General features: G+C 39.9%; 1 protein-coding gene across 6 annotated transcripts in view; it reads left to right on the forward strand.

Annotated features, from left to right (window-relative positions):
- Positions 1–14,503, forward strand: part of LOC108249877 (GRAM domain-containing protein 4) — an 81,775-nt gene that overhangs the window by 32,347 nt on the left and 34,925 nt on the right. For all 6 annotated transcript variants that reach the window (XR_005234283.1, XR_005234284.1, XM_037980679.1 and 3 more), the window contains exons 10-17: positions 561–609; positions 812–883; positions 970–1,013; positions 1,110–1,219; positions 2,593–2,747; positions 11,861–12,008; positions 12,102–12,195; positions 12,499–12,589. Coding sequence is in view for 4 of the 6 variants with exons in the window: in XM_037980679.1 (XP_037836607.1) it covers positions 561–609; positions 812–883; positions 970–1,013; positions 1,110–1,219; positions 2,593–2,747; positions 11,861–12,008; positions 12,102–12,195; positions 12,499–12,589 (763 nt within the window). In the remaining 2 variants the exon portion in view is untranslated. The remainder of the gene's footprint in view (positions 1–560; positions 610–811; positions 884–969; positions 1,014–1,109; positions 1,220–2,592; positions 2,748–11,860; positions 12,009–12,101; positions 12,196–12,498; positions 12,590–14,503) is intronic.

The raw sequence follows: 14,503 nt of genomic DNA on the forward strand, positions 1-14,503 counted from the left end.
GGTCACAGGTGACTTTGTCGTGATTAGTACTCGACCTGCGCATGCGCAAGAATGATCATTCAGTGCTTGAAGCACCGCCTCTGGCGGTCAGTAGGGATGAAATAGAACATTACATTTCAACTAGCATGCATTCTGATTCTAAGGATATATTTGGTTAATCCACCAGACTCTCACTGGCCTTAATGCTCACACCTGGTTTAGATGAAGGTGAAGAGACAGTGTGAAGTGAGGAAAATGGGTTAATTGCAGTTGATATCATTATAGCAATGTTAAACATTAATATTGCACATTGCAATTTTTTCTAATATTGTGCTGCCGTACTGGGGAAAGCTAAATGCCAAAGTAATTAGATGCGGGTGGCTACAATTTAAAAAAAAAAAAATGTTAAAATTTATACTGTATATTTGTGATAGTCATTTTTGATATTGCATGAAAGAAAACTCTACCTTGAATATACTGTACATGATAGATCACCTAACCCTAGTTGTTGGTAAGTTTCTTTTGTGATACTGGAGTGGTTTCATGTGTAATTGTATGTTCCCATGATTCTCTGCTGTCAGAGGCTGGAGGATCCAGTGGAGCATTGTACCTGAAGTGTCTGAGCCACTGGTGAGAAATCTATTGCTACTCCAGCACACAACTCCGTTGTAACAAATGATTGTTTTTCTGTGACTTGAAAACACTCCGTATAGAACTGAACAAATTAACTCAAGAGTCTGCCACTAATCTGACAGGCCTTACTGTTTCTTCTTTAATCACTGCATTTACAAGAAAACTTTATAGCAGAGAAATTCTTGTCTTTGTTGTCCAGGAGCCTCCAAAAGAAGACTTGACAGTATCTGAGAAGTTCCAGCTGGTTCTGGATGTTGCTCAGAAGGCTCAGGTGAGAGATGAACAATCAAGCTTTTTAGTTAGAGCTGGCACCTCCCTTTATATTATCATTTTATATTTGTTTTTACATGTATGCAGAATCTGTTTGGAAGGATGGCCAATGTCCTTGAGAAAATAAAAAAGTAAGTTTGTCTGCACATATTACATTATTTCAAGATTGGAGGTGGTGATAGTTGATGCACAAAGCGACGTAAAACTGTATTTGTGTGTGTGTATAGTCTGTTCATGTGGGTCAGGCCGGAGTTGACTCAGAAGCTGTATGTTGGACTGTGGGTGGCCTTCATCTCCTCGTGCTTGCTGCCATATCAGCTGCTGGGGTTCTTAATAGGTATGTCATGAAAAGTACTAGGACTTAAACGATTTATCGAGTAACTTCATTACATATTCCTTTGATGTCTGCATATCACTCGCTGCCTTTCATGTTAGAGTTTTAGACTAAAATCATCTCATGTTTAGAAATGATGGAAATGTAGTTGTTTTGGTCAAACATTAAAAATAATGTTGTAAAAACTCTCATGCAATATTACAAGATGGCATGCTCAGATTATGTGTTACTACTACATGAAATTTTAGCTCAGTATCTGTAAACTTGATAAAGATATAGCTGTTTTTGTGTTGGCCAGTGTCGATTAGCTGTGGCGGTCATCTTCAATTGGATTCCCTTCAAAGGTTAATCAGTTGTAGATGTACATCCAGTAATAATTTCCATAAAATGTTATTAAAATCTGTGCAGTCGTTCATGGCTGTTGAGATCTGACTGCAAATAGTTAATGGCACAATTTTAAACAAACATCTTGTACAATCTGTTCGCACTCAGAATATGTGTTGTGGATCAGTCTCAACTACTACCACACCAAATTTTAGGTCAATAGCCGTGAACTGACTGAGCTATATATATTTTTTTGTTTTCTAGGTGAGTTGTTAGTGGTGTCTGTTACGGTCGCTGACAGGTGCAATTGCGTGGCAAACGGCTAAATGCGCTGCAAAATACATGAGTGATACAAATGCCAAAACACAAAAAACACAAATGCAACAGAAAAACGCTGCAGAAGAAAAACACTGCAATCACAGAAAATAGACAGAAGCAAAAACATGCAACCAACAAAACAAACGCAAAGAAAAAAGGCTGCAAGTACCAAAAACACTAACACCTTGAAAACACCAGAAAAGCTGCAAACTTTCTTAAAAAAAAAAATGGAAGTTTACCAGACCACCAGGGGACTCGAGCTTGGACTCAGCGGTGTCTTCCTGATGGTTAAACCGGGTGCTGGAAGTGAGATGTCGGTCAGCTCACCTCCGTCTCTGTCCTTAGGAACCATCAACAAATTACCAAACCACTGACACTTGAAAAACAACAAAAATTAAATAATCCCCATGTCATGAGAACTTCTGACCAAGAGTTAATGTTGAATTGTTTCACTAGACTGGACTAATAAGATACTCCTAATTGTATCTGATTTTAAAGCATTTTATATTTTTTATTAATATTTTTATGAAAAAATAAATTAAGATAGGTTTTTCTTAATATCTTCTATGTCCTGAAACCAGATGTTGAAAAATTAATGTTGAATTGTTTCATTTGGTGGATGTGTTTTATCTGCAGATGCTTTCTATGTATTGTGTCCAGTTTCTTAATATGACTGAATGTCCATTTGCAGGAGTGAGATATAGTGATGATGAGTATGTCTGCATCCTCCTCAGGTGTATACGCTGGTATCAAGTTCTTCATCATCGACTTCATCTTTAAGAGCTGTCCCAAGCTAAGGCAGCGCTTCGACACTCCTTATGTCATCTGGACCAATTTACCTACAGACCTGCAGCTGAAAGAACGCAGCAACACCATGCTGAGTAGACGGGTGAGTCCAGTCTCACAAAAACAGTTATACATTCAGCTGTCAGGCTGCAGCACTGCTCTGAGGTCAGCCACAGAGTTCCTGTGTGACAGAAAGAGAACAACCTTTGAGTTCTGACATCATGCTGATAAATGTTCTGTCTGACAACACAGACCTGGTCAGGGTGGCACTTCTCTGAGCTGCTTTTATTCTTCTCTATCAGCTCTCTGATTATGAACAGGTAGGATCTGCTGAGGGTGTGTGTGTTGTGTTTACAGTCGCAGTGTAGAGGTTGGTGTGTGCCGTAGGTAGAGTTATAGTCAGCAGCACTTGGGGTTTTTTTCTACTCTTCAGCCAGTATCTCACTGGGCTGCACCTGCTGGAGACTAGTTGGTGACTCAAAATTGTGACAAAACAGATTAATTTTCAGTTGCAGTCTCACTGAATTCTTGAGTGTTTGCTATTACGCAAGCAGTGATTTAAAAATCACAGCCTGGCATGGCTAGCAAAACTGTATTCTAGGCCGTTCTTGTTGTTTTATAACCTAACTCTGCCCACAATGTAACCTTCTTGACTTTATATCCACCTTTGGCAGCTGCCCCAACTTTTATGACTTATTGTCCTGGAATTTAATTTTGAAATGAAGACATGCAGAATTGGACCAGTTTTGTTTTTTTTTAAATAATTATTATTATGGGTGTGGTTTTTAAATCTTAACATTCAGGGCTGTGGCCTTGGATGTTTCCTGTCATAAGGAGAGCTCCTGTGCAGGTGTCAAAATACAACTTTAATGCTTTAGAATTATGAAAACTTTTTTTCAACATGCTCAAAATTCAAGAAAAGCAGGTAAAAAAATTGGATGAATGAAGACTGTGAGCTTCTGTTACTCATGGGAGGAAATTAAAAAACCCCTATGAACATTTTGAGACCATTTTGAGACTCCCTCATGAACACTGTGCACCAACTCATTGCCCACAGTTGCAGCCTAGTGAGGTTCTGGCTAAACTTCACAGTAATGATAATGTATCTGTCTGTGTGCAAAAGTTATAGACTGATCTGCTGTGTATCTACACAAGTGCAGACAGTAAAATGCAGCTTCTTTCCTTTTATTAAAAGCAGTTTAGGCTGTATTGTGTTCTGTCCCTGCAGTAGTTGGTAAACTTAGTTTGTTTTAGCAGTCAGCAGTTCATACTTAGACAATTGCTGCACTTTTGCTCGCTTCTGCTAATTATTTTTTTGACAATTGCTGCACTTTTGCTCCCTTCTGCCAATTATTTTTTTATCAAAAGGCTTCTCACGGGGAGGATATTGATAGTGTTACAAACAGCATCATAGACTACATGAACTTCTGTCTAGAGAATGCCATACTCATCAAGACTGTTGAGTGTTTCTCCAACAATAACCCATGGATCAACCCATGTTCTCCTCAATGAGGAGAAGACAGCCTTTAGATTAGTAATCAAAGAGGAGCTGAGTGTTACGGATCAGCTGCAACAGAATAACATTAGCAGGGTCTGGAAGAGTCTAAAAATAATTTTAGGCCAAAGAACCCAACTCCCAAGCTGTTGGAGACAAAAAAGTGGATGAATGGTCTAAATCAGGACTTGAACAGGTTTGACCAAGCACCCTGCACTACCCCAGCTATGTCCTTTGCTGCAATTCCACTCTTTGTTTTCACCTCCTGCTTACTCCTGGTTCTCCAACACACACACGCACACATCTCTATCTCCATCTGCCTTCAAAGACTCCATCTCATCATTTACACCTTCAACAAGATAGCTCCCCTCCACCACCACCACTCTGTTCCTATCGAAACTTCAGTTTAGTTTTGTAAGATTAAAAGACCTTTTCAACAAATGGGTGAAACCTTCACTTTGAAAGACATCTCAGAGCTTCTGATTCTGGAACAGTTTCTGAGGATGATGAATCCAGAAATGGAGGTTTGGATCCGTGAGAGGGACCCAAAGTCTGCTGAGGATGCTGCTCGTCTTGCAGAGGTGTTCCTGTCAGCCAGGAGTGGAAGTCGGAGATCTGCCTTCTTCTGTGACAGTCGCGTTACTGGATGCATTAAGTCCTATGGGGGTGATGAGTGTGGACAACTTCAAAATAGGTCCCAAGGCAATTTTAGACAATCGTTTATAAGCCTAGTACCTCAAAATCAAATAATAATAAGCCATTTTTTTCCAAATCCAGACCAGACACTCGCTGTTATCTCTGTAATGGACTAGGTCACACCCAGTATACATGCCCTTCAACCAGACAGACTACACACTCTCTCCTGTGTACAGTTCCTAGATCCCCTCAATATTTTGCACATCAGAAAGAGGTTTTGACAGTCCCAGTTTTAATCAATGGTCAGCGTGAGGAGGCCCTGTTAGATTCAGGCTGCTTTAAGTCTGTGGTTCATTCCAGTATTGTGCCAAGAGACCTTTGGACTGAAGCTTCAGCTAATATTTGTTGTGTTCATGGTGATGAGAAGGCATATCCCACAGCTGAAGTTTACCTAACTGTTGATGGTCAAACTTATCTCATGTCAGTAGCTTTGGTGGCTAAGCTTCCTTATGCTGTTATTTTGGGGAGTGATGTGCCAGTCCTTGTTGATCTTATCCAACAAGCACGCGCTATGTCACAGTTGGATGGGCAGAACAGTGTAATGTCACCAGTTCAAAGGGTGAAAAAGCAGTTAATGGAAAAATTCATACTTCCTGTAATGTGGCGATCACTAGAGGGCAGAAAGCTAAAAATACTCTTGAGGAGTTACCGTTTTACCATGCTGAGCTAGAAGAGCGTCCAGTAAGGCTGTGTAAGACCAGAGCACAAAAGAGGAGGGACACGTTTTTGGGTTCATCTAAGAAACTGTGTGAACTTATGAAAGAACCAAGCCAGTCCATAGATGTTAAAATCCCCTCAGATATTGCTGCACTACAAAGGGCTGATCCAAAGCTAAAAGTCTGGTTTGATAAAGTTTCAGAGGTCGAGGGTGAAAAACTAGGCAAAACAGACTGTCTAGCAGATGCTACCTACATAATAAAAAATGACATTCTCTACCAAAGACAGGGCAAAGCTGAGGCTTTAGCATTGGCCCAGTGTTTAACACAGAAGGTCATGGAGCTTGGTCATTCTGTCCCATGGGCAGGTCATTTAGCATTCCAGAAATCATTTAGCAGAATAAGTAACAAGTTTGTTTGGCCTGGTATGTACACACAGCTGAAGGAGTTTTGTGTTACATGTGAGAGTTGCCAGTTGACATCACCTAGGGGGGTACCACGAGCCCAACTTCAGCCATTGCCCCTTTTTGCCACTCCATTTGACAGGATCAGAATGGATATCGTGGGGCCCCTTGAGAGAAGCTCGTCTGGTCATAGATATATCTTGGTTATCTGTGATTATGCCACCCGTTACCCTGAGGCTTTTCCTCTTAGATCTATCACTGCTAGACATGTAGCTAACTGTCTAATCCAGCTATTTTCAAGAGTAGGCATACCCAAAGAAGTCCTGACTGACTGTGGTACAAACTTTTTATCAAAACTGCTCCAACAGGTTTATGGATTGTTAGGTGTTAAGGGTATTAGGTCCACCCCATATCATCCCCAGACAGACGGACTGGTGGAGAGATTTAATCAGACTCTGAAAAACATGCTGCAGAAGTTTCTCTCCCAAACAGGCTCTGACTGGGACCAGTGGCTGGCATATCTTCTGTTCGCGTACCGAGAAGTGCCACAGGCATCTACAGGATTCTCTCCTTTTGAACTTCTTTATGGTCGCCAAGTCCGAGGACCGCTGGATCTTCTGAGAGATCACTGGGAGAAGCCAACATCACAGCAGGACAATGTAGTTGCCTATGTCCTTAAGATGAGAGACAGATTGACAGATGACAACGCTGGCCCAGGAGCACATGAGGACAGCGCAAGCTTATCAGAAGCTCTGGTGTGACAAAAAGGCCAGAGAGAGAGAACTTTTCAGGTTGGACAGCAAGTGTTGCTGCTTCTACCTACCAGTGACAGCAAGCTGTTGGCCAAATGGCATGGCCCTTACAAGATCACCAAATGCTTAAGTAAAGTCACCGATGAACTTCATACGGAGTTCATACCAGAGTTCATACCAGACAAGCAGAAGAAACATCAGTGTTTTCATGTGAACCTTTTAAAAGAGTTTCGGTGTCCTTCATCAAACCAGATCCAAGTACTGAAACAGGATTCACCCCAGCTACATCTCTTCATTTGTGAAGCAGAAGAGGAGGACGGCGAACAGGAGTTCCCAGGAAAAGACACAAAATCCATAACAGTGGATCTATCACATCTTCAACCAAGTCAGCAAGGAGAGATCCAGTCATTACTTGACCCAGACCTCTTCACGGAAATTCCAGGATTCACCACTGCTGTTGAACATAAAGTTCACCTTAAGATGATGCTACTCCTCGTCGAAGGTCTTATCGGATTCCTGAACATCTGCTGCCTAAACTCAAGCAGGAGGTGGAGCTGATGTTGCAGTTGGATATTATTGAGCCATCCACAAGTGAGTGGTGTAGTCCCATTGTTTTGGTTCCAAAAAAAGATGGTTCACTGAGATTCTGTATTGACTTTAGATATCTCAACTCAGTGTCAAAATGTCAGTCATATCCAATGCCACGAATAGATGAGTTGCTGGAGAGGGTTGGCAATTCAGAGTTCATCAGCACCCTTGACTTGAGTAAAGGGTATTGGCAACTTGCCCTGGCACAAGAAACAAGAGAACTGACAGGTTTTACAACACCATTTGGCTTGTACCAGTTCAAGGTGATGCCGTTTGGTCTGCAGGGGGCACCAGCGACATTTCAGAGACTGATGGACCAGATACTTAGAGATGTGCCACAATTTGCCGCGGCGTACTTGGACGACGTGGTAATTTTTAGTCAGACCTGGAAGGACCATGTTACCCATCTTCAACAGGTTCTTCCGCTAATAAAAAATGCTGGACTGACAATCAATCCAAACAAATGTTCCTTGGCACAAAATGAAGTGGAGTATCTGGGCCATATTGTTGGCCAAGGAGTGGTAAAGCCTCGGGTTGGAAAGGTGGATGCCATCCACTCCTATCCAGTTCCAACAACCAAAAAGAGGGTTCGAGCCTTCTTAGGATTGGTAGGGTGGTACAGCAAATTCATTCCACATTATGCTGACAGAGCAGCAGTCCTGACTAATCTCACAAAGGCTTCAGGACCAACAAAGGTGAAATGGACAGATGACTGTGACAGAGCTTTTAACGACCTGAAGATGGCCATAACAAGTTCTTCACACCCCTGATTTTAATCACCCTTTCATTCTTCAAACTGATGCTTCAGCAGTTGGCCTGGGAGCAGTGCTTTTGCAGGATGTGGATGGAGGAAGAAAACCAATACTGTTCCTGAGCCGGAAACTTTTGGATCGAGAGACACGGTACTCGACTGTGGAAAAGGAGTGTTTGGCCATTTAGTGGGCAATTAGTGCCCTGAAGTACTTTCTGTTAGGATGTCATTTTTACTTGGAAACTGACCATCGGGCTCTGCAATGGCTCAAAAGGATGAAAGACTCAAACACTCGCCTCACAGGGTGGTACCTGTCACTCCAGCCATATGACTTTACGATTTACTATCAGTCAGGGAAGGCAAACCTGGTGGCTGACTGTCTTTCCCGTGTACATGAAAATTGAGGTATTGTATTCTTGGGTGAAGGGGGGAGGAGATGTAACAATGGTTATTGTTACATTTATCTTTTATTTATATTGGGTAATGAAAGACAACAGCTAAACATAGTATTTGGGTTTGTAATTGAGTTTATGTTGAGTCCAGTAGTTTTGTTTGGGGTGTGGCTTCTTTAGCAGACCTCATCTGGGTTTCTGTGAAAAAGGGAGATTTAATTTTCAGCATTTGATTTGATTGGTTTGGAATTATAATGGTAGAGAATTGGGATTTGCAGCAAAGTGTTAAAATATAAGTTTTTAGTTGTGAATACTTACCTCTGCCATTTCCCTCTCCCAGCAGGTGTGCACAGGCAAAACATACCCCAGGGGCTTGTGCACAGTAAATGGTTCTGGGACTGTACCATCAGGGAATGGAAGGGGTTTTTGTTTCACAGTGTGACATTTTTATGTTGAGTTTGAGTGTTGTTGGAATTGAATTAAAGTTCTTTTTTTGTTTTTCTTGATTTGTACATAATGTAGCTGTAGCTGTTCATTTATGGTAAATATTCTTGTTTGGTTATCATTTTGAAGTTGGGTTTCCCTTCTGATGGTTTCTCCCAATTTAGTTCCATTTCTATTTAAGTCTTTCATGGTTCAAGAGAATGTTGTTGGTGTGGTTACTCTGTGCACAAGATTAAAGCTGATGTCCATCTGAGCCTATTTTGTTTTTTCCAACCGTTGTGGGTCCCGCCTCCATGGCCGCTTCACCTCCTGATAATCATGTGATGAGCATGTGACACCCCTTTTCTTTTTATAAGTCCACTGTTTGTGGTTTTATGACAACCCTGCCAAACCTAGTTCTGACAGGACCTGAGTCCGTAATCAGTAAAGAGGACCTGGTTTAAAATAAACATGCAGCTTGTTGAAACATACTACATTTATTGAGAATAAAAATGATTTATTAATTTGATAACTTCAATTACAATCTGCTTCTATCTGCTTCTACAATCTATATTCACACATCAGCTGATTATTCACTCCATGGCAGGGATTTCATGTTTTTTTTTTAAATCATGTTTTGAAACAATGTCTTAGTAAAATTACCAGCCATTAAAGTTTAAACAGGAATATTTTTATTAGCAGTCACAATAAATCAGCAGCTGTCTGAATGTTAAAGTGATAGTTCAGTTATCAGTTATTTTGTACAAAGCTCACATTTTCTTTACTGCAGCAAATTGAGGTGCAAACTGTGAGTACATTAAAGTTTTCAAGCACATTTCTTATGTTTGTTGAAAGTCATGTGAGGTAATTTAAAAAAATGAAATCTAGTCAATTGGAATGATTTTACCTAAATTTAGAATCTATAAATTTAATTTCTTAGATTAATAATAAAACAAACATATATCCCTGAAAAAATTTTGTTGTTTTAGTTTTCAAATTAAAAATTTAACCAGTGTCTGAATGTGGAGCACTAACTGTTTTATAATGACGTTCAAAATTAGCTTTGCTATGTTTAAAATCTTACAGTAGCAGGTATAACTCTACTCACATACAAATGTTGCGGCCTGATTTTTCTATTTGGGATCTCATTTGGAAAAGAATCACAGCACAGACAGATCTTCTTACTGACAGTTTAAGCTGAAACTAAACTCATCACCTGCTCTAAAGCAGCAGGTGATACGTCCAACCTCTGTTGCCATGGTGATCTAGCCAGCCTCAAATAAATCATCCTTGGTGACACTGGAAACTCAAACTTTAAGGTCAACGCTGACCTTGTAATCTACCCTTGTAGTCCAGCCTTCTGATACTTCTCAAACCAGGTATCAGAACCTCATGAAAATTAATTAAACCAAAATGAACTTCTGACATATATTCAAACCTTGTATTGTTTTAGAAGTCATGTTTATATATTCTTATATCTCTGTGAGCAAGAACTGCCTCACTGTAGCTATAAGAATGAACTGTGATCAATCCAGATCAGGGCAGGATTTTTTTTTCACCAGCTGCTTTGTGGTTTATTCAACATGTTTTGTTGTTGAACAAATTAAGCTCTGTGGGATGGTCTAATCTGAAATGACAATTTATATTCTCTAAGTGTTTAAATATCATCAGTGGATATGTTTTTTTTGTTATTGCATATTGAACTGTGAGGCTTTTTATTTAAGAAAGTAAAAGTAAATTTTTAATAACTTACTTTTGACTTTTACTTGAGTAGACTTTTACACAAGTAACTTTTCTTGTACTTGAGTAAGCTGATGTAGATTCTCAGTCATTCAAGACATGGTAAATCCAGAAAAGATTTAAGAACAAAAACAATTGGATTTCTATCCTGTAGTTGAAGACATTCCACTTCTCATCTGAGGAGCTTTATCAGTCCAAAAAAGAAGAAAGTCTGGAGTTTGAGCTTTTAAAGCTGAGATGTTCTGTAAACTAGATTCACATACCGATTACACTCACTCTCGTCACTATAGAGGCTTATTAGGGTCTTTGTTAGCCTGACCCAAAAATGGGCCACTCAGGTCACACAAATGGTGTTGAACTGAGTGACATTGACTGGGTATCAGTAGCAAGGCCACCTGCCTCAAACACAACATATTTTGATACCATTAGATAGATCTTTTAAAGACAAATCCAACAAAATTTTGATTTTTAAAATTGGCCTACTGGTTACCAATTTATTGTCAAAAAATTATAATCAGAATCTGTCTAAATGAATACAGTTCTCAAACAGGCAGCAAAAGAAAGTGCTGTGTTTAATGTGTGAAATTGTGTGTATCCTGTCTGCTTTTGCCTATCACTTTGCTGCTAATTTACTAAAATTTCTCTGCTGAGGGACAAATAAAGGATTATTCTATTCTATTTTATTATGTTCTATTATATAAAGTCAATATGTGTGGAAGAAAGCCAAAATTTGAAGATCTTGAGAACAAAGTTGAAATATTGAAAATTGAACATTCTTTGAAGTAATGGATATTACCCAACACCTTGCATGTCAAGGTTTTAAACAAAGCTGTTGTGCAATTTGTTCACACTCAGGGTATGTGTTATGGAACACTCTCAGCTACTACCACACCAAATGTTAACTCTGTGTCTGTAAACATTACAGAGTTAGAGCTTTTTTGTGTTTAAGTTTGTGTAGCTGTGGCAGCCATTTTGTATATGATTGACACCAAAAGTGGATCAGTTGTAGATGTACATATATTTATTACTTTGTGAGAGTTTTAATAAAATTCCTCCACTGGTTCATGAGATATTTTGCTAACAAACAGACAAATGAGCATACGCACACAGACAATGCAATTGCATGATTGCCTGCTTTTCATGGCAGAGGGTGATTTAAAAAGTCAAAACAGTGTTTCAAGATGAAGCAAATGCCCCCATTGTGTGAGCTCAGTTCTGTATGCAGCCCCACACTGTCATGTGACTGTGGTAATTCTTGTGATTTTTGTAGTTTTCACCAGCTGGAAATTTGTTGACTCTGTTCATGTATACTTGTTCAGGTTCAGACAGCGGGGGTTCGAAGCAGTGCCTCTGCAGCAGCTCCTCTGGGCGCCGGTCGAGATGAGGACGGAGGACGGTACTACAGCACAAGGAGAGGACCTTTTCACGAGGTCTTCAGCTTACCGGAGAGTGAGCACCCTCTACCAGGTGAGGGGAGGAACTTCTGCTGGTTTTGACTTCAGGTCAGATGGTGTTAGCTACAGTCGGAGCCAATCTCTAATCAACACGGCATTGTTTCAGTGTGTGAGAACGGCTGGCGCTGCTGCTTGATCAACAGAGATAAGAAGACACCGACAGACTACATCCGCAATGGAGTCCTTTATGTCACAGAAAGGTAAGCAGCTTGAGTCGCTACTGACTGTCGAATCATTTTTCACCCAAAATGCTTTTAAACTTTGTATGGTAGGTGGTTCTGAGTAGTTCAGAATCATCTATGGTAAACATGTCATTGTTTTTGTAAGTCACAGTAATATAAAAACTTTATCCTTATCACAATTGTAATTTTATCTTGGACTTAAATTTCAAATCATCTTTCAGAAGCTAGAACACTCAGGCTAAAAGGACTGAGAGAATACATGTGAAAAACAGGATTAGTCTCATGTAAATCCAGCTTAATCGAGTGTCCTTTCGCTTTCAGCTACCTATGTTTTGAAAGCTCCAGCTCTAGATCTGGATCAACAAAGAGAAACAAAGTCATCAAACTGCTCGACATCACTGAAATTCAGAAGGTTTGTGTCATCACCGTGTTTGTCTTCTGTCCTGGTGGATCTTCATTTCTAGTCTCTTTTCATATGCCGTTTAACTATTACAGTGCATCTTTCTTACAGATTCTCTGAAAATTACATTTTATTGACTTTTACATTGTGTTCTGACTCAAATGATCTCCTCTAAAATCTTGTGGTTTAAATTTAGACTTGGAGCGCAGACAAACCCAGCAGCTTCACACTTAGTCAACCTTACCTTTTCTTTCTTACAACCCCTATTGTAAGAAAGTTTTACAAAACAAATAAAAACAGAATACAATGATTTGCAAATCCTTTACAACCTACATTCAATTAAATACATTAGAAATGCAAGATATTTACTGTTTAAACTAATAATAAAAATAATAATCTTTGGCCCAGAGAACACAACGTCCATGAATTCCGAAAACAATTTAAAAGGTGGACTCACCAGACCATAGGACACGTTTCCACTTTGCGTCTGTCCATCTCAGATGAGCTTGGGCCCAGAGAAGCCGGCAGTGTTTCTGGGTGATGTCTTCACATTGTAGAGTTTTACTTGCACCTGTAGATGTAGTGATGAACTGTGTTCACTGACAGATGGTTTTCTGAAGTGTTCCTGAGCCCATATCTCAGGAACACGGTAATATCCCATAGCCCATGGTAATATCTGTTACAGAATGATGTTGGTTTTTAATAAAGGGCCGTCTGAGGGATTGAAGGTCATGGACACTCAATGTTGGTTTTTGGCCTTGCTACTTACTTGCAGACATTTGTCCAGATTTTTTGAATCTTTTGATGATACTATGGACTGTAGATGATGAAATCCCTAAAATCCTGGCAATTGTATGTTGAGAAGCTTTATTCTTAAACTGTTTGACTATTTGCTCACGCAGTTGTTCACAAAGTGGTGAACTTAGCCCCATCCTTGCTTGTGAATGACTGAGCCTTTCGGGGATGCTCCCTTTATACCCAATCATGACACTCACCTGTTTCCAATTAACCTTTCAACTGTGGAATGCTCCAAACAGGTGTTTTTTGAGCATTCTTCAACTTTCCCAGTCTTTTGTTGCCTCTGTCCTAGCTTTTTTTGGAACATTTTGCAGGCATCAAATTCAAAATGAGTGAATATTTGCAAAAATAGAACAAAGTTATCCATTTGAACATTAAATATTGTTTTTTTTAGTGTATTCAATTAAATATAGGTTGAAAAGGATTTGCAAATCATTGTATTCTGTTTTTATTTATGTTTTACACAATGTTCCAACTTCATTGGAATTGGGGTTGTACAATATTTTATGCACTAAGTCAAAATTTTGGTTAGTATAAAATTCCAAAATGCTTGAAACCTGTTTTAGATTTTTCTGCAAACCTCTAATAAATACCTCATCTACAGTACATGAAATATGTTTTTATGTTATTTTTTTATTTTTTTAAATTTTGTTTTCTTAATCTACATTTTCTAACAAAAATGCTGAAACAATCGTGTTACTCCACTAGGTGGTGAGAACATCAACAATAGTGGTGTATTAAAATACAGAGGAAGAGCAGTCTTAGCCTGGATAAGGATTCTCACAAAACAATGGTAGCCTTTTTTAAAAAAATTCTTTATATATATATATATATATATATTACAATTTTGGACACAGTGTTCCCTCGCCCGGACGCGGGTCACCAGGGCCCCACTCTGGAGCCAGGCCTGGAGGTGGGGCACGTTGGCGAGTACCTGGTGGCCGGGCTTTCGCCCATAGAGCCCGGCCGGGCACAGCCCGAAGAGGATACGTGGGTCCCCCTTCCCATGGGCTCACCACCTATGGGAGGGGCCAAAGGGGTCGGGTGCAATGTGGGATGGGTAGTGGCCGAAGGCGGGGACCTTGGCGGTCTGATCCTCGGCTACAGAAGCTGGCTCTAGGGACGTGG

Source organism: Kryptolebias marmoratus, linkage group LG17 (genome assembly GCF_001649575.2).
Source record: "Kryptolebias marmoratus isolate JLee-2015 linkage group LG17, ASM164957v2, whole genome shotgun sequence".
Classification (NCBI taxonomy): Eukaryota; Metazoa; Chordata; class Actinopteri; order Cyprinodontiformes; family Rivulidae; genus Kryptolebias; species Kryptolebias marmoratus.